Source organism: Culex quinquefasciatus, chromosome 3, assembly GCF_015732765.1.
Source record: "Culex quinquefasciatus strain JHB chromosome 3, VPISU_Cqui_1.0_pri_paternal, whole genome shotgun sequence".
Taxonomy (NCBI): Eukaryota; Metazoa; Arthropoda; class Insecta; order Diptera; family Culicidae; genus Culex; species Culex quinquefasciatus.
The window spans coordinates 177,642,440-177,668,411 of record NC_051863.1 but is presented as its reverse complement, the minus strand read 5'-3'; the positions used below and the strand labels follow the sequence as shown (position 1 = coordinate 177,668,411).

The window sequence follows — 25,972 nt, the reverse complement described above, 5'->3', positions numbered from 1 at the left end:
ATGTTGAATAAAATAAAATTATCATACACCCAAAGTTAAAGAACGAGGGGATAGTTCTCATGAAAAGAAACGTGAGGAAAATGCTATATTGCGAGAGTATAGTCCTCTCGCGTGTTCATTCGTTCATTGGAACAGTTCATCCTATGAGTGGCTTATATGGACAAACGACCGCCACTTAGTCACCGAACCATGGTGGCCCATACGGCAAAGGCACGGTTCAATATGCCGAAGGTCTTGGGTTCGAGTCTCGGTGCCGGTACTTTTTTTTTTTTGATAGATGAACTTTTTTGGAAAATGAACCATGAGTAAAGTACTCTCGGTAATTTCGGGATTTATCCTCTCCGTCCGCTTACAGTACCATTTTACTACCGAATCGTGCTCTTTATCCTCTCGTATGCCGATGCCCAGTTCTGGGTGTAGAATTTGAAAATGCTGCTTTATTTATTTTAATAACTCCACGTAACTAATTAATTTACTCTTAATGCAGTCGTATCACGAAAATAAGGAGCGGCCGTGGCTGACTGGTTATGGTGTTCGCTTTGTAAGCGAATGGTCCTGGGTTCGATTCCCATCTGCTCCCAACGAGAAAGTATAGGAAATATAAATCTTGAAACTCTGAACATGAACGAAAAATCAAAGTCGCACGAGTCGGGGTTCGATCCCCCGTCCTTTGGATTGGTAAGCAAAAATGCTAACCACTAGGCCATCGCGACTTGGTGACTGGAATTAGGAATACTGTTGCTATCAACTATATACGCGCTGGGTCCTTGTCCATTTGACAAGGGTTCAGAAGTTCTAAATAACGTTTGAATCCGATTGGTCCAAACGTTCTTCAGGGCGGGGCTTGTCGATAAAGCTGAAGTACCTCGCGCTCGGCTAGCCAGCGTAGAAATGGGTCACCGAAGCTCGGCAGAGCTAACACCTTCCAAATGCCTATGCGAGTTATTTGCATGTATAGAATGTAGATCTAAAAATACATGGAAACAACTCAATTTGTAAGAAGCGACCGCGTGGTCCCGTTTGGTTGGTTGCACACACACACACACAATGCAGTCGTATCACGAAAATCATGCATTGAGTAAGTTTTAAACCATCACCCCTCATAAAGTATTCATGTGAATGAATACTCCATATAGTCCCTCGTTGCGAAGCACATTTCATCGTTCCTCATTTATTGTTCAACTTCCTCTTAAAAATGTACAAAACTGAAATTTTTCGCCAAGAAACCTTTTTTGGCCCTCTAGCACCACTGTTAAATATTGGATACATCTCTGGAGCCACTCCTTATTCTGTGGGTACAAAAAATCTTTCCCCTGTGCAGAAGTTGATTCGCTTCACACAAGTTCTCTATGAAACTGTGCTTATTTCTGGACTGATCACTTCCATTGTGCTCCTTCGGATGCACATTAAAGAGTTCAACATTGCTGAACATGCCCCTCCGTTCATCAAGCTATTTCACTTGTGGAGCATGTTCTGGACATATTTTTGGTGATCGTAATCTGCTATGGTGAACAGTTTATGCGAGTTGACTTCAAAGAAATTTGGGATCAGCTGGACGATGTGTTGCAAATTTTTGGACCCGTGGCAGTTGAAATTTTGAACCAGCGGAAGTGGTTTGCGATCATTGCGATTTACGCAAATTTGGCTGTACAGGTCGTGGTTGTTTGGAGTGTTTTGTATACTGTGCAAAGCATCCGAGTGGTTCCGCTGCTAGTTACTGTACACGTTCCACTTGCTCTAACTATTATATTTCTTCAAATTTATTGCTTTGCGGTAACTACTATAGCAAGGATGATCAATGAAATTAATAAAAGACTGGAGGTTCTCGTGAAGCTTCACAATGAACCTTTTAACTTGGAGAAGCCACCATACCATGAGTTATCTCGTCTAAGGAAAATCCATCTACAACTTGTTGTCCTAATGGAACAGATAAATGACGCCACCGGAGTAATAATGATATCGATTCTGAGTTCAACCTTTGCAAACATGAACAGTAACAGCTTGTTCTTGTACACTAAGATCAAAATAGAGGAAAAATTTCCCGGATATACTCGTTCTATAATTGAAATTTGTTTGCTAATGCTGCTCAAAATCTTAAAAATTCTAACAATGATTGTTCCAAACAGTTTAGTTAAAATGGAGAACCACAAGACGGCAACAATATTGTGCAAATTTGAAGATTCTGAGCATGAGAAGTTCAACTCGGTGGTTAGTAGCACTTAACAATATTGACAAGTTCATACAGATTAAAAATGGTTAAATTTCAGGTAAGCAAATACTTACAGCAATTGAATGAGCAAAAAGATATTTCTTCTGCCTGTGGATTAATTCAGTTGGATTTGCCGCTATTTACCTACATGATAATTTTGATTCAGTTCAACGACAGTTCATCTCCAACGAAAACTGATGTACCATCTACAATCAATCCAGCATGAACTGAGCAGCTTATTTGAAACTCACTATAATTATCATGTCTTATCATTTAATTGTTTAACAATAGAAGTGCATTTTATTCTTTTAAAAATATGATTATACTAAACAAGGAAGGCAAGAATCAATTGAAAATACACGGCGTCTTTTTCAGAGGGGTAGTATTTTTTGAGAAATAGCAAGAAAACTGTCATAAACATATGAAAGTGTGGAACATCCCCGTTCATTTGCGGGGCGAACGAAAATCTTTGGTCGGGAAAAATCAAAGTTATCCTCTTTTGAAGTTTTTGAACTTTTTTCCTATGGGGTCAAATTTCGTCTATTTCAATTTAGTATTGTTATAAGTCTACATGAGCATGATTTATGGTTCAGATCATATGATTTCTTATGGGAAATGATGCAAGGAACATTTTTCCTGAAGCACGCAAAGTGATTGAAAATAAGGGAAAAAAGTTATAAAGGTTTTATTGAAAATTTGGAAGATTTTCTGATAAAATTGCACACTCCTTTCCCAAAAACCACAATGTTTTTGATATTCAGATCATTATTTCGAGGAATTCTTTTTTGAGAAATGTTTCTGAACCCATTGAGTATATAAATCACTACAGAAAAGTGTAATTGGTTGGGTTTAAGCTCAACTGTATGTCACAGTTATGAATTTTGGATTTCACCGAATCAACATATTTTTGTGTGTTTTGGTTACTTTTTTTTGTGAGTACATGGTCCACATGATATGTTTTGTATCTAATTGAGACATGCAGTGTAAATACAATCACAGAGTTTCTATTTCTATGCCTTTTGTTAATTTGTATTTCCATTTGGGCTATATTATTTGTATTGAAACTACAGAGTTGAACTTGCAATTATTGGTTATAACATAAATATTGCGTAAAAATCATTAAAAAGTTTAAATGTATGTAAATCTATTAATTTAATCTCAAATAATTGAGCTTAACATACTAAACAAGTCTGGCATCCAAATTTGAAACAACGAACAATACAACAATTAAATTGTTTTGCTAAAAAACACACAAATAATTGATCACAGTGGCAGTGCGTGGCCGAATGGTTACGCTGTCCGCTTTGTAAGCGGATGATCCTGGGTTCGATTCCCATCTGCTCCAACCTTCCATCGGATGAGGAAGTAAAACGTCGGTCCCGGCCTTGGTTGTTGTTAGGCCGTTAAGTTATTCCAGGTGTAGGAGTCGTCTCCATACCATAATTACAAACAAACCAAACCAAGCCTACTCCGGTGGAATCGCTGGCGGCGGTTGGACTCGCAATCCAAAGGTCGTCAGTTCAAACATTGGGGTAGAAGGTTCTTTGGAGTAGAAAGAGGTTTGGCTGCTCTCCCCATTCAAGCCTTCGGACTCCTAGGTTCGAACAGAAACTTGGAATAGAGACCACAAAAGACCTGGGGTCGTTAATGTGGATGGTTTGATTTGATTTTGATTTACAATATTATCACCTGACCTCAAAATAAGTACGAGATCTCTTGTGAGGTTTAATAAGACTAATACAAATGTGAAAATCTAATGGAAACGGTACATTTTATAACAAAAACAAACAAAAATATGTTGATTCGGTTGAAATCCAAAATTCATAAATGTGACTTACAGTTGAGCATAAACCCAACCAATTACACTTTTCTGTAGTGATTTAAATACTCAATGGGCCCAGAAACATTTCTCAAAAAAGAATTAATCAAAATAATGATCTGAATATCAAAAACATTGCGGTTTTTGGGAAAGGGGTGTGCAATTTTATCAGAAAATCTCCCAAATTTCCAAGAAAACCTTTATAACTTTTTTCCCTTATTTTCAATCACTTTGCGTGCTTCAGGAAAAATGTTCCTTGCATCATTTCCCATAAGAAATCATATGATCTGAACCATAAATCATGCCCATGTAGACTTATAACAATACTAAATTGAAATAGACGAAATTTGCCCCCATAGGAAAAAAGTTCAAAAACTTCAAATGAGGATAACTTTGATTTTTCCCGACCAAAGATTTTCGTTCGCCCCGCAAATGAACGGGGATGTTCCACACTTTCATATGTATATGACAGTTTTCTTGCTATTTCTCAAAAAATACTACCCCCTGAAAAAGACGCCGTGAATAAATATGCTTTCTCTAAACTGTTTTATTTTAATCAGTTGTGATTTAAAGTTCTACTCAAATACAAACAATAACAAATCAAGACAAATCAAATCGAATGCTATCAGAGTATACTTTGAACACTGGATAACTTTCCAGATATTTTTTTTCTTGTGTTTGCCTTGTTGCGCTGTTTTAATCACCAAGGAAATTTTTGTATTAAAATAATGAATGTAATATACGGGCCGATACTACTGGAGCCCACAAAGCCATAAGCTAATTAAACGAATGAAAAATAGATGATACGTGACACTTGCCATAGGTATAAATATGTCCGCTTTTGCAAACTGTAACATTTCTTCGTAAGACATTTTCAAGTGAAGTGTGAAAAATGGGCGATTTACGTTCTTTTTTCCACCGCCTAAGACCGTTACTTTTGATTGGATACAGCCTCTGTGTGATTCCGTACTCACTTCAAGCTCGATTCCTGACTCCGCCTCAGAAATTCCTGCAAGCGTTCCAGTTCATCGTGGCTTTGTCACTAGTTACCGTGGTGGTGTACTCCTCTGTGGTCTTACAAACCAACAATCATGAACATTTTGCATCGAAACCACCGGCTTTTATAAAACTTTTCCACTTTTTTGAAAATATGCTCGATATCGTGTTGCTTGTGATTGTTTGCATTGGAGGACACTTTAAGCGAGGAAAATTCGTTCTTTTGCTCGATAAGTTTGCTGCTGTGGTGAATCAATTTGGGAATGTAGCTGATGATGTTTTAAATTCTTTAAGAAAGCACACAATAATTTTGATTGGAGCAATTTTTACAGTGGAAGTTTTTGAGATGATTATTTTTTTCATCCTAGTTAAATCTATTGAGTTTGTTCCGTTGGTAGTGAAGGTCCACGTCCCACTCCTGATTAGTACTGAATTTATTCATCTCTATGGTTTCGTGGTTTGTGTGATTTGGAAGCTTGTTGGGGAAATTAACCGGAAGTTAGAAGGACAGGTCAACAATCATTCAACAGAATTGATAAAACTAATCAAAGGTTCAGTTTCGGACAAATCAATCTTTAAGATTCGTATTCAACATCTGCAACTAGCAGATTTTCTGTATCAGTTGAATAACGGCCTGGGAATGCTTCTGATATCAAATTTATGTTCATCATTTGCAAATTTAAATGTTCATTGCTTGTATTTGTACACATTTATTTCAACTTCGACCCAGTTCGAAAATATAACTCACATGATTGCCGGAATTACTATTGTAATGGTTCTTCGCATTTGGAAAGTTTTGGTCATCATTATTCCGAACAGTTTGGTGAAAGCAGAAAATTACAAAACTGTACAGATTTTATGCACTTTTCCTGAAGCTGATCGTGAGAATTTCAATTCGGTGAGTGGATTATTTTCCAATTAAGATAAGCTTACTTATGCATACTGATTATAATAATTTTTAGATTACCAGATACCTGCAGCAACTAAATGAACTGAAGGATAATCACTCGGCGTGCGGTTTAATGCAATTGGATGTGCCTCTTTTAGTTACGGTTGTGGTTATTTTTGTAAAGTTTAATATACTAAATTGATTGGTAATTTTTGTGTTACAGATGATCAGCTCATTGGCCACATACATGATTATTCTAATACAGTTTAATGAAAGCTCAGTTTCATTGAATTGTTCAAACACTACAACTTATAAGTGTTAAACTGTAAACAATAACTAAAAATTCATACGGATGCAATTTTTTTTAATAAGCTTAAGCTAAATATAAATTTCAATTTAATGTTAATTGCTAAATATTTCATTCCTCATTATCAGCGATAGAAGAATCATCATCAAACGAAAATCTATTGGCGCTCATCAAGAGAAACAATCGGAAGGGAACTTGGCTCTCCTCTTTCACGCACGAAAGATCGGTAAAGGAATCTAAAAAACTAACTTAATCCACCTATGTGGTTGTTGCCTTCCTCATTTTTTACCAACATTTGGTGATATCAAAGAGTGATATGATGGGTTTGGATATAAATTTTATCTATCTTCTATATATACAGCAATTCCATTTGAAAAGAGCCTAAACCAAAAAAAAAAGTTCTCCGATCGGGCTCAAAAATTTTCTGGGGGTTCCTTGGCCAAAATAATTAGACCCGTATTTTTTTGTTTGGCCATTAGGGTGGCCTACATCGTGCTAGGGTGGTTCGAAAAATGGCAATTTTCGTCATTTTCGCAAAAAACACTCTAAAATCATATCTCCGCGCCATTTCATCCGATTTTAGCTGTCTTAGACGCAAAGAAAGGTGATGAGTTTGGCTATTTGGGAAAAATAGTAAAGTTCCAAAAATCTAGCTTAACTATTGAAAAGTCGTATGAAAACTTAAAATGGCGTTTTGACCGTGTCTGGACCAAAGAGCCTATGTCTGAAAATATTTTTATCGGATTCCTCGGAAAATTTCACATAACATATCAAAAAATTGGCGATGTCGAACCGTACGTTTTGGAGATACGATTTTTTGAAAATAAAAACTGCGTTTTTCGACGCGCCACGCGCAAAAACGGGAAAATGACGAAATCGGCAAAAAATCAACTTTTTCCAATAAAACTGCGATAACTTCAAAATTTCAGCGATGACCTATAGATGTTATGGTACCAAAAGTTGCGTCTTTCAATTACAAAAATTTTGATACCCAAACATCTATAGGTCATCGCTGAAATTTTAAAGTTATCGCAGTTTTAGTGAAAAAAGTTGATTTTTTGCCAATTTCGTCATTTTTCCGTTTTTGCGCGTGGCGCGTCGAAAAACGCAGTTTTTATTTTCAAAAATCGTATCTCCAAAACGTACGGTTCGACATCGCCAATTTTGATATTTTATGTGAAATTTTCCGAGGAATCCGATAAAAATATTTTCAGACATAGGCTCTTTGGTCCAGACACGGTCAAAACGCCATTTTAAGTTTTCATACGACTTTTCAATAGTTAAGCTAGATTTTGGAACTTTACTATTTTTCCCAAATAGCCAAACTCATCACCTTTCTTTGCGTCTAAGACAGCTAAAATCGGATGAAATGGCGCGAGATATGATTTTAGAAAAAGTGTTTTTGCGAAAATGACGAAAATTGCCATTTTTCGAACCACCCTAGCACGATGTAGGCCACCCTAATGGCCAAACAAAAAAATACGGGTCTAATTATTTTGGCCAAGGAACCCCCAGAAAATTTTTGAGCCCGATCGGAGAACTTTTTGTTTTGGTTTAGGCTCTTTTCAAATGGAATTGCTGTATATACAAAATTTCGACGGTTTTGTTCGAACGCGAATCAATTCAACACAAAAAGTTACAAACTTGGCCACTCTGGAACCGATTCCGGTCAATTTGCAAATTGTATGGGAAAGGTTAAAATCAAGTTTTGATCACAGGAGGCTGAAGAAGCAAAAAAGTCAAAAACGTCAACAAACGAAAAAAGGCAGAACGAAGTTTCTCAGGTAAGGCTTGTTTCTCAATAAAGAAATACACAAATGTCACTTAAGCGGTCATAACTTGAGACTGAGCGTTGTCAGATCTTCAATGTTTTGGACTCATTGGAAAGGTCTTTTGATGACCTATCCAACGACGGGTTGGATAATGGATCCGGACATAGTTTACATATATTGAAGTGAGATCCGGCATCAAAAAAGTACATAAATATCACTTAAGTGGTCATAACTCGAGACAGGGTTGCCAGATCTTCAATGTTTTGGACTCATTGGAAAGGTCTTTTGTTGACCTATCCAACGATGGGTTGGATGATGGATCCGGACATAGTTTACATACATTTAAGTGAGATCCGGCTTCAAAAAAGTACATAAATATCACTTAAGTGGTCATAACTCGAGACAGGGTTACCAGATCTTCAATGTTTTGGACTCATTGGAAAGGTTTTTGATTACCTATCCAACGATGGGTTGAATGATGGATCCGGACATAGTTTACATACATTTAAGTGAGATCCGGCTTCAAAAAAGTACATAAATATCACTTAAGTGGTCATAACTCGAGAGAGGGTTGCCAGATCTTCAATGTTTTGGACTCATTGGAAAGGTCTTTTGATTACCTATTCATCGATGGGTTGAATGATGGATCCGGACATAGTTTACATACATTTAAGTGAGATCCGGCTTCAAAAAGGTACATAAATATCACTTAAGTGGTCATAACTCGAGACAGGGTTGCCAGATCTTCAATTTATTGGACTCATTGGAAAGGTCTTTTGTTGACCTATCCAACAATGGGTTGGATGATGGATCCGGACATAGTTTACATACATTTAAGTGAGATCCGGCTTCGAAAAAGTACATAAATATCACTTAAGTGGTCATAACTCGAGACAGGGTTGCCAGATCTTCAATGCTTTGGAATCATTGGAAAGGTTTTTGATTACCTATCCAACGATGGGTTGAATGATAGATCCGGACATAGTTTACATATACTTAAGTGAGATCCGGCTTCAAAAAAGTTAATAAATATCACTTAAGTGCTCATAACTCGAGACAAGGGTGCCAGATCTTCAATGTATTTGACTCATTGGAAAGGTCTTTTGATTACCTATTCAACGATGGGTTGAATGATGGATCCGGACATAGTTTACATACATTTAAGTGAGATCCGGCTTCAAAAAAGTACATAAATATCACTTAAGTGGTCATAACTCGAGAGAGGGTTGCCAGATCTTCAATGTTTTGGACTCATTGGAAAGGTCTTTTGATTACCTATCCAACGATGGGTTGAATGATGGATCCGGACATAGTTTACATACATTTAAGTGAGATCCGGCATCAAAAATGTACATAAATATCACTTAAGTGTTCATAACTCGAGACAGGGTTGCCAGAACTTCAATGTTTTGGACTCGTTGGAAAGGTTTTTGATAACCTATCCAACGATGGGTCGGATGATGGGTCTGGACATAGTTCACATGCATTTATGTGAGATACGATTCGCAGCTCTGACACTTTTTATACGTAACTTTTGAACTACGTATCGGATCTTCAAACAATTCAATAGTGCAGTATGGGGCACTAAACCAGATCGAATGCAACTTATTTGACTCAAATCGGATCAGTCAGTGCCGAGAAAACTTGGCAAGAATTTTTAGCACCAAGGGGAATACGCACACACATACACACACACACAGACATTTGTTCAGAGTTCGATTCTGAGTCGATAGGTATACATAAGTATAGGTCTACGGGCTGTTTTTCAAAAGTTCATTTTTCGAGCAGGATTATAGCCTTACCTCAGTGAGGAAGGCAAAAATCATCATCTTGATTATACGGCGAAGCATCCATTTCATCCATTTTGGGAACCGTGGTGTAGGGGTAAGCGTGGTTGCCTCTCACCCAGTCGGCTCGGGTTCGATCCCGGACGGTCCCGGTGGCATTTTTCGAGACGAGATTTGTCTGACCACGCCTTCCATCGGATGGGGAAGTAAATGTTGGCCCCGGTCTAACCTTAGAGGGTTAGGTCGTTAGCTCAATCCAGGTGTAGGAGTCGTCTTCCTGGGTCCTGCCTCGGTGGAGTCGATGGTTGGTAGTTGGACTAACAATCCAAAGGTCGTCAGTTCGAATCCCGGGGTGGAAGGAAGCCTAGGTGTAAAAAGAGGTTTGCAATTGCCTCAACAATCGAGCCTTCGGACACCTAGTTTCGAGTAGGAATCTCGCAATCGAGAACACCAAGGCAATGCTGTAGAGCGAATAATTTGATTTTTTGACATCCATTTGACTTCACAAAATGTATAATGTAATATTTGTACTACAATTACAGGTGTAACGTCACCCGTCGAAAAATGAACTGTCACTTTTTGTGGGCAAAGTTAGTAAACAAAACGAAACATTTTTTAAGTGTTGCTAACAAGGAAATTCAAATAAAATCTTCAATAGATTCATTTTCTTCGAAAAGTTCGGTAGGGGTTTTCGTTTGCATGTTTCATCTTCTTTCTCTTTCGCAGTTGAAGAAACAATAAAGAAACTTTCATTTTAATGAAGGGGTTTTTGAATGGAAATTCCCCTTTTCCACAAGCTTGGCAGTTAAGGTGTCAATTTGCATCAAAATATTTCTTTTTCATACCGTGAAATGGGTCAGATCAGGACTACAGTCTGAATAGCCCCAAACTACGGTTATAGGAAAAAATATAAAACTGTATAAAATTTAGGAATTCCTTTCATGAAAACATTTAAAGTCGTCGAAATTCTTGTTATTAAACAATTGCATTATTTAATTTTGAAATTTAATGCTTTGATTTTCTCTTTCGAAAAAGCGTTTTAATGTTTGAACTTGAACAAACAAAAACTCTATGAAGTAAACAATAACAATCACGTTTTGTTTAGCTGGCTTTTCTGCGCATTTTTCCAGAAATTTGGTAGAAATCATTTGGTTGGTTGTATGGAATGTTCAAATAAGTACACACAAGGTTCTATGGATGAACCCTTTACAAGTTGCAATAAATCAAGCCCAATCAAAACAGTTTACAATCAATTACAGCAACAAACTATTCACTACAGTACCCTGTCTACGTTTGGAGGCCCACGTTAGGGCGAGCAAACATCAGGAGTCCCTTCAATATCCCACCGCGAAAGCACTGCCCCGTGAGAATCTACTGCCAACAGATGATGTAACGCATGCGCCCCGGCTTCGGGGTATCGATTTTTCCGTAAAAATTGTTTGTTGAATCATACCCTGCCCTGTTCGGAGAGATCCCACACACGGGACACTCATTCGCTGCTGGGAAACGGAATCGGACGTGTGTGTGCAGTTTTTCGCGTTTTCGCGATTTTTTTCCCCCGAGAAGGATTTTTTTGTGTGGGTCTTTTGGGGCAGTGTGCAAACAAGTTGTGACTGGATTTTTCCTAGGATATTTTTTTCTCTGACTATGTAATCTGTCCTCTGGTCTGGAAGCTTCGCGGGCTGCATTATTCATGAATTCAATTTGGGACCAGAATTGCTCGTGACTTCAGTGTTAAACAAAGAACGGTGGAAATCCTGGACTCGATCCTGAAAATTGTTAATCGATTTTGCAGATTCGAAGAACATCAAGCCAAAGGGTTAAACTCTAGAAGCAGTTAAAACTAGTAAAAATCAGTGACTAAATTATTGAACATCTCGTTCAGTGAGTTAAGAGTCGTCTGCGACGCAATAACAGAGGGTAAATTCGTCGGAAAAGTGAATCCTTTGGCACTTCAGTGAGGGAAAACATTCGCCAGACGACGTCGAAGGGAGGCTGCGATAAAGAAGAGAGAAAAAACAGGAAAAAGGACGAATTCATCCCTCAACTTGGTGGTGGTGAAAACATCAAGGATTAAGGATGGCTCTGGATTTCGCGGCCACGTACAAGGTCCTGGTGCTGGGGGATTCGAATGTTGGCAAGACCTGCATCGTGCACCGGTACTGTGACGAGAGATACTACGATACATACATTTCTACCATTGGTAAGTGGACCCCTTTGAAGGACATGCAGAACTTTATGTTTTTTCATTCCACTAGTAATCTTCATAAGACATTGAGTGAAATTAATATTATTCTTTTCGATATAAACCCACCTAACACTTTAGGGGTGATTAGATCATTTAGCAGCTGCTTAGCGGAATTTGCGTAAAATTGTGTTACACACGTTACTAAACCAAACCAGCCAGAACCGGGAAGGGCCCGCAAAGTGGTTTGTATGTGAGTGGGTGTGGGAAATTGATTCACCCGCCCAGGGTCTCCTTCCACGGTAAATCAGTGATGACAGGAGGGTAGGATGGAGAACAGGATAATTGGCTTTCCTGGTTTTGCGTGTGTTTGCGATTTCAGTTGCTGAGAAGAAGAGGAAAGGATGAAAGCATAGACTGGTTGTATTTTAGAAAGTTTATGGTGAGAATCAGAATGGAATCGATTTTGCAATCAAACCATTGCAAAATTGACACATCTAAAAGTTCTTAAAATTGTATTAGATTTTGGTAATATTATTCTGAGATTATAAGTGGTTTTCAAATGAATAATAAGGAATGGAGTAATTCCCTACGTTTTATAAAATCGACTTAACCCAATAACCCAATTTGCCTTATTATTTTTTTTGATACAGGCCTCCATACGATTTTGCGGGCTGATCATAAAAAATTGCTGTATCTGTATCTTGATGATGAATTTTTAGATTTTTTAATTTAGAGTAGGGGAACAGCATCTAATTCCAGCGTGCTTCTAATGTTGGCATTCAACTAAAGCTACTTAAAAGCGTTTTCAACTGAAATCGAGTGATAAATAGCTCAATAAGAACTGAGCATGCAATTTTCTATCAAAAGTTTTGCCAAATTAGTTGTTTATATAGTGAAAATCAACAAATTGGATGGAGTTAGGAGCGAGTGCTTAACCTGCCAAAAATACGAAAATTTCCCCAAATCAGCAGTCATCAAGTAGACACTTTTGGTTTTTAACTTTTAAAGATATTTGTAATTTTTTTTCAATAACATTTATTGATGATAAGTACTTTACCGCAAAAATAAAGGAAATATGAGTTTGGTGTAATGCCAGCTTACGAGCAAAAATGTAGTTTTTGACTTTATTTTATTTATAAAGCTCAAAATCAATTTTTTACGAAAAACTTTTCAAGGGACATGATTGACGCCCTTTATATGGCAGAATGCTGAGATCCATTTCATTATTGTTTGTCGTGTCTCATTGATAACTACTCTATTTTAGGACTTTTCATAAAAATTAGTTTGCTGGTTTTTATTTGACTCATTTTCACCCCTAAAAATGTATGAGACTGAAAAAGGCATATTTGTACTCAAATTTAGGATGGTGCATAATCTGGTGCTGTTTTATGAGGAAAAGGCACCCTTTCAAAAAATATTTTAATTTTTGTTACAATTTTTCATTTCTGATTTTGTTTGTCGAACTGCAGGTTGCAAAGATACAGCCTCTCGATGTTAATGTTTGTGAAAAATCTTTTTCAGCTGTCAATATGTTAGAACTACTGGTGGGTAGCCATAAATTTTGAAATGTCCAGAATGTCCAGAAGGCTTTTATGATGTCAAATTCAACATTTCTAAATTATTTGGAAAGTACAGAAATCATTAGAAATGCTTAATTCTATGAAAATCGACCCAATAGTTTCCAAGATATTACCAAAAATGATTCTAGTTCCATTTTTCAATATTCAAAATTGAACTACAGTTATGCCCCGGTTTTGCACGCCTCGGATTTGCACTGCCCTGGTTTTGATTCGTTCAGCTACCTCGGTTAACGTGAAGACTTCCATCATTGTCATGATTTTTCGTTCAAAGATATAAATTTTGCGTCGCTTTCAATATTTTGACAAAATTCCTTCAACAAGTTTTTTATAATAGTGCCCTACACATGCTGATTCCTTTTGGTAACGATTATCCCATTCCTTGTAAAAATATGGAAATCGTCATTAATCATTGATAGCCAACTAGGACGTCAATTTTGAAGCACTTTTGATTTAGATCAAAAATTCTTTCAGAGTGGCTTCAAGAAGGCAACAACCGGCACATGCTGATTCCTTTTGGTGTTGAAATTGAATCGTTAAATTGAATTTAATACATGATATTTTATAGTGATGATCAATTTTCTTCGAAAATGATCAACGGCTTCATTGTTAAACTGAAGCACAGAGCTTTTGGAATTTTGGCTATATGGGAGACATTGGCTATAATCGTATGAAAAATCATAGAAACATCAAAAAATTATAGTGTTTTGGAATCAGGATGTTGTCAGCTATCGAGTGCACTTATAATTACATGAAAATTTTCACAAAAATACGTATTATTACTTTATTTTGAAAATGCAATGTTTCTAGCAAAAGTACTCAAAATTATTGTTAGCAATATGGGCATTAAATGATCGGATTTTTTCGTACAATTCGAAAGTTATAACACAAATTTTTGAAAATACATTTTTTTTCACAAAACTACGTAATTTTGAAAATAAATACTCAAAACTTTACTTTTTTGTGATATGGATATCAAACGATCGGAATTTTTTCATACATTTCGAAAGTTATGACAAAAATTTCTGAAAATACTAAAAGTTTTCACAAAACTACGCATTTTTGAAAAAAAAAACTCAAAATTTCTTTTTTTCACAATGTGGTTGTCAAATGATCTGATTTGTTTTATACATTTTGAATGTAATAACAACATTTTTTGAAAAAACAAAAAAAAAATCACAAAACCACGTGTTTTCGAAAAAAAATCTCAAAAATTAAACTTTTTTTTCAATGTAGGTATCAAACGATTGAGATTTTGCCATACATTTCGAATGTAGTATCATTTTTTTAATACAAAAAAATTTCATGATTCTAAATATTTTTTTGAAAAAAAAAACCCGAAATATCAGTATTTTACAATATAAAACGATCAAAGTTTCTTTGGATATCAAACGATCGAGATTTTTTCATAGATTTGTAAAGCTGTAACAATTTTTTTTGAAAAATACTTAAATTTTTCACAATATGGATTGTGATTGAGATATTTTAATAAATTTCAAAAGCTATAACAATTTTTTCAACAATATTCAAAATTTTATGGTTTGATTGAGCGTTTAAGCAGAATGCTTTACTATGAATACAAAGAAACGGAATTAAAAGGCACAACTCGTCTCTTTGTACGCAAATTTTTCACAAAACTCCGTATTGATTAGTGCGCTGACCACGGGGACGCGCTGTCTTGTTTTTGCATGCTTATTTTCATTTCTTTTGTGTCGCTGTTTGTGTGCTTGGGTGAGTGGTTATTATAATTAAATAATGGCATCATTAGTGCGCTGACCACGGGGACGCGCTGTCTTGTTTTTGTATGCTCATTTTCATTTCTTTTGTGTCGCTGTTTGCCTTCATAAGTGCAGTGCTTCTGGGGACATGCAGTCCTGTTTTTTCGCTATAATTTTCGTCGTAAATGATCGAATCGTTATTCCAACTGGCAGTTTGAGTATTAACTCATCAAACTATCGATTTTATGAGGAGTAAAGCGTCATTTATTCACTATTTTTGAAATTTGCTCGCGTTATCTAAATTGTAAAAATATACTGATAAGTCCAGCCCATAGCACTTCTGCTCGGCTGGCACGCGTTCGATAAAAAAAAACTTTTTAAATAATCAATTATCTATCTTTCCGCAGCCGGCTGCCTAAGATTTAAAATTTTCAACCGATAAACAAAATGCTCATGGTCACATCACTGCCACTCGTGAATCCTGACCTCATACCCATCTACTAACCCCTCAAAACTCATGTGATACTTTGTCGGAGATGCAGTCGATTGGGCGGTCTCTATCACTCAAGTATCGGACTAACATTCCCATCCACTTCCCCGTGACCCTACCACTGGTCGTGGCCGGCGCCGGTATTGATCAGCATGATAGGGGCCTTTGAGAAGTTGCGAAGCGAGGAAAGATAGCACCCACTGATCTTCCACGGCTCGTGGGTGTAACTTTTGGAGGTCCTGGTCAATAACGGAGTAGCAACTGCGGGTGGGCACCTATGCTTATGCTATGCTTATGCTTAAATTTTTCACAAAACTCCGTATTTTCTAAAAAAACACTCAAAATTTCAAAGTTTCAAAATGTATTAAATTCGAAATGTTTGAAAAAATTCGGATCATTTGTTACCCGACTTAAATTTTGAGTGTTTTTTTTAAATACGTAGTTTTGTGAAAATTTTGAGTTTTTTTTTGTGAAAAACTAAAATTTTGAGTATTTTTTCGAAAATACGAAGTTTTGTGAAAATTTCGAGTAGTTTTGAGAAAATGTTGAGTACTTTCAAAATATTTGTATGACTTTTGAAATGTATGACAAAAACACGATCATTTGATACTCATATTACATTTGAAAAATATTTTGAGGTTTTTTTAGAGTTTAAAATTGCAAATTGCACTAGCCAATGTCTCCCATATAGCCAAATCCCATAAGCTCTGTGCTTCAGTTATGCACGCCTCGGTTTTGCATCCCCATATCCGGTGCTAAACCGAGGCATGACTGTAGTTGTTTTCGAGGTATACAAAAAAAAAATCAAATTTACAATATGAGTCTTGGTTTTAATATGTCAATGCAATAAAAGTTTATACTTCAGTGTAATTGTATTACAGCCATCAATTTTCAAAAATCTACGTTTTTAGAAAAAATGTTGCATGAAAAAAATGCACTTGCTGTTTAGATTTAGAAACAAGCATTTTTCACATGGTTTACTCTTTGTTTGACTTCGAATTAATTTTCATATTTTTCTTAGATGTACACTGTAAATCGTACTTTGCTGAGTTCGTTTTCGCACTTTTTCATACGAATTTTTAAGTTCGACTACGATTACACAAAAAAGTGAAATCGTAGTTGAACTGAAAAAATCGTATGAAAAAGTGCAAATACGAACTCAGCAAAGTGCGATTTTCAGGTACAGTGTATACGAATATTGTGAGATTATACTGTTTTGCATGCTTCGTTAGAACCCTTTCGAAAACGAATTAGCACATTTCCCGTTGCATAAATCCACTCAGACGCTCGTCGTTACGGCTGGAGTGTAATTTCGCAACAAACCACCTCCAAGTTATGCTTTCCTACGTCGAGCTTTGATGTAGGCGTCTGCTACATTGGCGTGGGTGTTCATCTCAGTGGTATGGGCTTTACCAGGTAAATTCATCACGGTTTTATTTGATTTACGCAATGCTGAAAATCTCTGAATTTGAAAAATACCAACCAACCCCAAATACTTGGGTCAACATAATTCTGCAAAACTCGACCAGACAGAATTTACGACGTTCTTGTAGAATTTTATGACTTTGGGTTGTAAAGTTCATTTCGTCGTTTCGCGAAAGTTGAAATTTACAGACGTGGCTCTCCTCATAAAACCGGAAATGTGACCTGGCCACGATAATGCTGGATGGCAAACATGGCTGGCTTTTTTTCAGGAAAATGTCAATATGCTGTACCCGCAGCAGAAATGCAGCCTTGCAAGTGCGCATTTTTTCCAAAGACCATTACATCTTCAGAGCATGAGAAGGAGAGAACCACTAAACTGACTAACGAATGGCTGCATATATCTCATACCCTGAACTTAGTAGTTAATGTTAAGAGAAGAAAAAAGAGCTGCTCGAGCCTTCCTGGAAGGATTGTGAGTTTTCTGGTTGATGCCGCCGAGATGTGCCAGGGAAGGGTCTAGTGGGGTTGTGCTTTGTCGAAGTCAGTTTTCCAATCGTGACATGGCACAGCAGCAGTGACACAAATAGTTTTCTTTGTGTGACAGGGCACAGTGTATTGAATGCTTACAAGTTTTCTCTCTGTGCCTGACAATTGAACAGGTGAGGTTAAATCAGGATATTGCATTTTTCAGAAGTCAATTTGAAAATTGTTGGAAACAAAACTTGGAAAACAAGTACAGTACTTGTTCGGTAACTAGGCTGAGAACGTAGCCCAGTCACCGATTGCTGCTCGCTAACTGGGCTGAACAAAAAATAATGAGGGGACCACCGATGCATGATATTTTTCTGATAAAATACAAAAATAAAAGTTACTGAAATTTATTTACAATGCTTACTTTTCATATGTTTTTAATTATGACTTAAAATTAAATAAATGTATGAAAAAAGTTTTTTTTATTTATTGAACAGGCTTTTGGCATCCATTAACCCCTCGGTCATTTCGGTTTGTTTTGGTTTTGACGTTTGTCTGATTTTTAACTGGGCTACGGCTCAATTATATCGAGCGACCACATAAAAAGCAGCCCAGTTAAACAACGCTCAGTTACCGAACAACAACTGTGGTTGCCTTTTTTCATAAATCTTGGAAAATATTTTTTTCAATCGATTTTTTGACAATTTAATATTATTATAATACTATTTTGACGTTCATTTTAAGTTGATAATAATTTTTAATAATTTCGTTCATTCTCAGGTATCGACTTCAAGCAGAAACTCATCAACCTGGACGGAGTGCCGATCAAGCTGCAGATTTGGGACACTGCCGGCCAGGAGAGGTTCCGGACGTTGACTACTGCCTACTATCGGGGAGCGATGGGCATCCTGCTGATGTACGACGTCACAAATCTGGAGTCGTTCAATAATCTGTCCTATTGGCTGAGGAACATCCAAGAGGTAAGTCACGATTTTAAACAGATTGAAAAGTGTATTGGTTTGATAATTTTGTACTTTTCTCCTTCGTGACCAGAACGCTTCACCGGATGTGGTAAAGGTCCTAACTGGCAACAAGTGCGAATGTAATCCACCTCAACGAGCTGTCGACAAGGAGCGGGGCGATAAGGTAGATGTCCTTATGTAGGATCCTTCAAATTTTAAATGTTTTTTGTTTTCGTCTAAACTAAACAGCTTTAACGAAACTCAATGAAGTACCCAAACCACACAAAGTAGTTCGGTTTAAATTAATATTTATTACATGGTTGGCCAATCGGGGCGTCGCGACGCCAATCGGTTGTGCCCGATGGGAGTTGGGTAGCCTGTGAGACGCCTTCCCGTTTGTTTTTTTGCTGTTGTGGAAGGGTGGTTGTATGTTTTGGCGTGGCTTGAGTTTCCTTCTTTGTGCATTGATGTGTGTTCTAAGCAGCTAAAATTATGCAGTCGATTGAAGCCATTTATTTAAACGATGGTGTACGACTGCTATTGCTCATGTAGGAGCATTGAACTGGATTACATGAGTTTTATTTTGTTAATGTATCGATTGATGCTAATCCTAATTTGTTGAAGATTTATTAATAAAAAAAAAACAAAGACATAAAAAAAATTGTGACTTGAAAAGTAAAAGTAAATTTTTCCCTGTTTCTAAGGGGAACACTCGTGGAGAGTATCGGGGTCGGCATTTACAAAGCGGATTCAGTTTCAGTCTATTAATCAACTTAATGTTAACATGTTAAGGTTAATGTTAACATTCCATAGGTTGTCTTGATCAGGTCCAGTTTGTGACGATACACTATCTCTACTTTACTAAGCATTCGAATCTAGAAGGGAAAAGATCACCAGTTGTGTTGGTCCGAGCCGGGATTTAAACCCCGACCGAGGCGGAAGCGTTACGGTTGTGACTTTAAGCTCAGGTTTGTTTTGTTTAAAGACAACTGGATGAAAATGCATAATACAAGGATGAAAAACAATACAAAACTTTTTTTATTACGATGTAATTGAGTTGAGGCGGCATTACATAAACTTGGGAAAATCGCGTATTAAAAAACAAAAAAGATAACAAAATAAATCCATTGCTTAAATATTCATAAACTATATTTTTATTGAGATTATCAGAAAATTTCACAATTTTTTTCATTTTCAATATGGAAATTCAGACCAATAGTTTCTAAGATATCGTCAGTTGAAAATAACAAGCTAATTAGATGACATATAGATAAATTTATCTTCATTGATTCAAATTCTTCGTGAGGATGTACCTCAGAAACTAGATAATTGAACGATTTTTAAAGTTCCAAAGATAGAACTATATAAATTTTCTCAGCCATAAAAACATAAAATTTCGATGGTGATTTTCCTTCAAGATTTTTTTAAATGCATAAATAAAGATATTTTTTCAAATGCAGAAAAAAAAACAAAAAGAAATGAGAAATGAAAAATAAATACCCTGAAGCAGTGCTGAAAATGTCAGGGGTCATGACGCGAAAATCGGCGACGCTTACACGATTATTTCATATGGGTAATTCTCCGCCAACTCACACAGCAGTTGCCCCGACCCCTCTTCGATTTGCTTTTGTCCTAAGGGGTAACTTTTGTCCCTGATCACGAATCCGAGGTCCGTTTTTTGATATCTCGTGACGGAGGGGCGGTACGACCCCTTCCATTTTTGAACATGCGAAAAAAGAGGTGTTTTTCAATAATTTGCAGCCTGAAACGGTGATGAGATAGAAATTTGGTGTCAAAGGAACTTTTATGTAAAATTAGACGCCCGATTTGATGGCGTACTTAGAATTCCGAAAAAACGTATTTTTCATCGAAAAAAACACTAAAAAAGTTTTAAAAATTCTCCCATTTTCCGTTACTCGACTGTAAAAATTTTTGGAACATGTCATTTTATGGGAAATTTAATGTACTTTTCAAATCTACATTGACCCAGAATGGTCATTTTTTCATTTAGAACAAAAATTTTCATTTTAAAATTTCGTGTTTTTTCTAACTTTGCAGGGTTATTTTTTAGAGTGTAACAATGTTCTGCAAAGTTGTAGAGCAGACAATTACAAAAAAAAAAATGATATACAGACATAAGGGGTTTGCTCATAAACATCACGAGTTATCGCGATTTTACGAAAAAATTTTTTGAAAAAGTTGGTCGTCATCGATCATGGCCGTTCATGGTCACCCGCGACAGACACGGACGACGAAACAAAGAGAAATGCAAAAAGTAACTTTTTCAAAACTTTTTTTTCGTAAAATCGCGATAACTCGAGATGTTTATAAGCAAACCCCTTATGTCTATTTATCAATTTTTTTGTAATTGTCTGTTCTACAACTTTGTACAACATTGTTACACTCGAAAAAATAACCCTGAAGTGGCTATAACTTGAGAACGGTATATTTTGTAAAAAACATTCTAGTACATTTCGATTGATTTTGCTTTCAAAATGATTTTATGTAAATTGTTTGTCCAGATTTTAGATATTAAAAAAACGAGTTTTTCAAAAAATCATATTTTCTAAACCTGTCCTTTTTAATAACCTTAAACATAACAAAAAAAAATCGAAGATCAAAAATTACGTACATAGGGAATTGAACTTTTAGTGATACAAACTTAAATAAAAAATCGGTTTTTTTTCGTGATCCTACTTTTCTCCGAAAGCCTCCGAATCGATCAGGAAATCCCTTCCCAACATAAAAAACGAAACTATTGGTACTACGCCCCCCGGGGCATGGCCTTCCTCTAACGTGGGATTTCTGCTCCAGCGCCTCTGACGAGACAGGAGAAACCGGGACCGACGTTTTACTTCACCATCCGATAGAAGCTCAGTGGATAAGGCGGGAATCGAACCCGCGTCTCATATATAAGTTTTAATTTTTATATACCCATTTTTTATGACCTCGTGGCAGTGCGTGGCCGAATGGTTACGCTGTCCGCTTTGTAAGCGGATGATTCTGGGTTCGATTCCCATCTGCTGCAACCTTCCATCGGATGAGGAAGTAAAATGTCGGTCCCGGCATTGGTTGTTAGGCCGTTAAGTCATTCCAGGTGTAGGAGTCGTCTCCATGCCATAAGTACAAACAACACACCAAACCAAGCCTACTCCGGTGGAATCGCTGGCGGCGGTTGGACTCGCAATCCAAAGGTCGTCAGTTCAAACACTGGGGTGGGAGGTTCCTTGGAGTAGAAAGAGGTTTGGGTGCTCTCCCCATTCAAGCCTTCGGACTCCTAGGTTCAAGCAGAAACTTGCAATAGAGACCACAAAAGACCCGGGGGTCGTTAAGGGACCATCCATAAACCACGTGGACACTTTAGGGGGGGGGGTGTATGGCGATTGTCCACGATCCATACAAAAAAGTTTTTTTTTGTATGGACAATTGTCCACCGAGGGGGGGGGGGGGGTAACAGATTCCCAAAAAAGTGTCCACGTGGTTTATGGATGGTCCCTAATGTGGATGGTTTGATTTTGATGACCTCAGAATTGTATGGAGACTTGTTGGAAATATTATTGATGCCAAATAACTTATTTTGACAAAGTAAATGCATAGACAAAGTGAGTGCAGAGATAAAATGAAAATTAAAAAATCGTTCATAAATTTGCGAAATAGTAGAGAACTCAGTAATTTTTGCGAAATTGCCAAAAGGACTTTCCAGCATCAGTTTTTGTTCTACAAAGTTTATCTTTTCATCACTTGTATCGAACAATACATGGGTCATTCCAGGTCAACTGGGTACACTTTTGGACTCGACCTTCACCGATTTGGGCCAAACTTGGAGGGAACGTTCATCTATCGATAGTTTACAGAATTGCCAAGTTTGGTCCTGATTGGACCATCCCTCTATTTTTGGCTCCGCTCTCTTTTCGGAAGATTTTCTAAAAAACTGTTTTTTTCTTTTAATCATAACTTTGCAACTATTTGAGCAAAAGACTTTCTAGAGAATACATTTTATAGAAAATTGTCTAAGGAATTCGATAAAAATACAATTTTAACCCTCAAACGCCCCCTAATATTATATTGTTTTAAGTATTAAAACTCAGTTTTGAACAATTCCTTATATTTTTTGTTTTTTTTTATCGTATTACCATCGTGTTCTCCGGACAATTTTACATAACACTTAATGTAAACCTCAAACTGGCGAGTTACAGCGGTTATGCTGAAAAAAGTTTGATTTTGCGCAGCACTCTGTCCTATGAGTTCAAATCCGAAATAAGTTTCTCACATGTAAAATCCGAACTATGCGGGATTCATCCCTTTTTGTTGAAAAGTACACCATGTACTTCCGAGTGGTGCGCTATATCAAACTTTTTTCAGTAAAATCGCTGTATCTCGCCAATAGTTCATTTTAGTTTGAGGTTTACATTTAATATTATGTAAAATTGTCCGGGGAACACGATGGTGATAAAATCAAAAATGAAAATATAAGGAACTATTTAATACTATGTATAGCACTGTCTTTCTATAGTGATGAAATGGCTTACTTATCATCAAGAAAATAAAAAAAATCAGCACTCTTTGGTACCACTCGTGCCGAACAAAATTTGTTTTTTTTTTTGTTTTTTAACTTGGAGCTTAGAGTACAATAAATGGCTTACATACTGGAATGTTTTATCAATGCTGGAATTTTTTTTCTATTTAAAATATTTAGGCAGGATAAAGTATGAAATGTTCTTAATCGAAATGAAAGCTTTATCTAAAAAGGAATGTTTGAATTCTTTTGAATGTTTTTAACATTTTCTCAAAACTGTTTCACGTTTCTCAATATTTTAATCGACTAATACTTAAATTCAGCAATGATTTTGTGTCTATTCAGAACAAAAATTGGAAAAATCTGCCTGTGAATGATTTTTTCTTGTAATGATGCGATAACAAAGTTTTAGACTTTTTTAACTGCTTGTAATTTGAGACCAAAAACGTTATTTTTAAATTTTTAGACGAAATTGATTATTGTAAACGTTTTTTAATCGCGGTAAATCTCCGTTAAAAAATGAATTCTTGTGTATGTTTCCGTACCTGATATGGGAATCAATGGGGAATATAAAAAAAAAACAAATACATATAAAAAAATCTACGGCATCTAAAAATTAAAAATTAAAACAGCACAAATTGAATATACTGTTCCAAAATGTAGTTGAATTCAACATATTTATGATGATTTTCTAGCAACCATACTGCACCCGTTCAAGTGTTATTGTATTGTATAGCACAACCCAAAACAAACCTATCAGGTGGAAAACTGCATACATTGGGTGAGGCCAATGCATATTCTGGCCAGACAAACAGGCGACGCACGGAATATTTAATAACCTTTATTTGCCACACTCACACTCACACATTGTTCAGCAGCAGTGGGTTATGGAAATAAGGTAATTGTTTAGTCCTTGTCCTCTAGTCGCCACTTTGGGGGGGTTTGGTGGGGTTGAGTTCATGATTCATCGCTCCCCCACAGTTGGGAAGACTGAAACTGCTTGTTGATGTTTCTGTATTGACGGCGGGTAGATTCGTCAAATTGTAATGAGTTATTTTGTTTTTCATTTGTGATTTCCAGATTGCGGAAAACTTCGACATGCCGTTCTTCGAGGTGTCCTGCAAGCAAAATATCAACATTGAGGACGCGTTCCTAACCCTAGCACGTAAGATTCGAGAACAACGAGAACATCGGGTAAGCTTAATTGAATCGAGTGTACTGAGTTGATATTTACTAAAAATTGCTTCCAGGGAGAAAACTTTGACGACGGCGAACGCCAGAAGGGCCTCCAGGACATGATCAAGAACGGACCGGGATCGAACGGGCTGGGGCCGTTCACGTTAGGCAGCGGTGGCGAGGGTGGCCGATGTTCCTGTTAAGCACGAGCGGATCGCAAGGAGGCCAGATGAAAAGACTCGAACTCTTTTAACCATAAATTGATATACGTTTCCGAGTTAGGTTTGGGGTTGTCGGGGTGAACCTAAAAGGGTGATTTTTAACATTTTAGTTCGATGCGTTCTTTTTTCCTCGAGAGGAAAGTGCACAAAACTACCGAACAGGTGAATGAAATGGCTAGCAGATCGGAATGAGATATTATAAAAAATACTCATATCATAATAAGTAGCGAAAAATATTAGTCCGAACTATTGGTACTTTGTACAATCGTAGTTGTATTTGTTCTGTGTTCATACATTATGCCATATTTGTTACGTCGATCTCTAAAGCATCTTGTAGGTTATCCACTTTTAAGTTACAGTAAGTGTCTACACTACCGAATCAAGTTAATCTTAAAGTAGCGTAATTTAACACTCAAAGTAAGGAAATCACAAAACAAAACATAATAACTGTCTTTCAGCAGCCACGATCGTTCACGTGCTAGTTGCTTATTTCAGCAGAAACTAGCCATGTTCAAAGCTGTTAAACAAACCGAAAACCAATAGTTTTTTCCCTTGAAGTTAAAACTGTGCCTGTGCTTTCATCCCGTACGGATAAAATTGACAAAGTGTTCGTGCTTTTGCTGGATTGATTTATTTTTTATTTATTTTTGCTTTAAGAATCATCTCGAATTCATGTAAACGATGTCAATGTGATACAGGAAGGGCAAAGCGTTTAAAATGTTGAGTAAGGCAATTGATTTTAAAATCGACATGAACGCATCAAAACAACCAAGTATTTGTAACAGTTTCGAATTTCAAACGAGATTTTAAGGGCAAATCATCTACTAATAAAATTTACTTTAGAAGCAAATAAATCGAGTGGAATTATTGGACAGTTGCTATACATAAAAGTTCAGGTAAGGAAATGATGGCGGCGAAGAAAAAGAAAAAAATAAACCTGTAGAAAGTGTATGAAAAAATAACGCGTAAAGAATACAGTGCAATTCAACTGAATCAAGATTAGGACGTCTATGTTTAGCGAACGAATAATATGAGCTGAAAGTGAAGAAAACTGCAATTAAATTGGTAGTTTCCTTTCAAATATTTGGAAAAATAAACATTGGAGTATTATGCCAAACCAAAGACATGTTTTATTAGAAATTTTGGTTTTCCAAACTCGAAAGTTGTTCCAAATATCTTGAGTGACTTGAACGAAATCGGCGGGGAACCTGTCTTTTATATTTCTACTGAGATTAATTCACAACGAACAGCGCAATGGATCATCCAAACTCTTACAACCGTCATCTTTTGACGTTTCTTTCAGCTTTCTTTCCACTCCTCAATGAATCATTCGTTCGTAGTATAAAAACGCGAACGAGACGATCACAACAAACCGCTTAAAAAGAGAGTCTCACGACGATCTTTCTCTCGCCGACTCTCCAACTGATCCGGCTTGAGAGGAAACGCTGC

The 25,972-nt window shown here is 36.7% G+C and overlaps 1 protein-coding gene and 1 long non-coding RNA gene across 2 annotated transcripts; both read left to right on the top strand.

Annotated features, from left to right (window-relative positions):
* Positions 1–5,813: 5,813 nt before the first annotated feature.
* On the top strand, positions 5,814–6,260 carry LOC119768577. Its single transcript, XR_005278077.1, has 3 exons — positions 5,814–5,922; positions 5,987–6,076; positions 6,137–6,260. It is a non-coding gene; the product is annotated as an uncharacterized LOC119768577 (long non-coding RNA).
* Positions 6,261–11,247: 4,987 nt separating this feature from the next.
* On the top strand, positions 11,248–25,645 carry LOC6052419 (ras-related protein Rab-8A). The gene is made up of 5 exons (XM_038263752.1): positions 11,248–11,982; positions 18,429–18,628; positions 18,702–18,794; positions 24,207–24,320; positions 24,377–25,645. The coding sequence occupies exons 1-5, from the start codon at positions 11,859–11,861 to the stop codon at positions 24,503–24,505; spliced, it is 660 nt and encodes a 219-aa protein (XP_038119680.1). The 5' UTR covers positions 11,248–11,858; the 3' UTR covers positions 24,506–25,645.
* Positions 25,646–25,972: the final 327 nt, after the last annotated feature.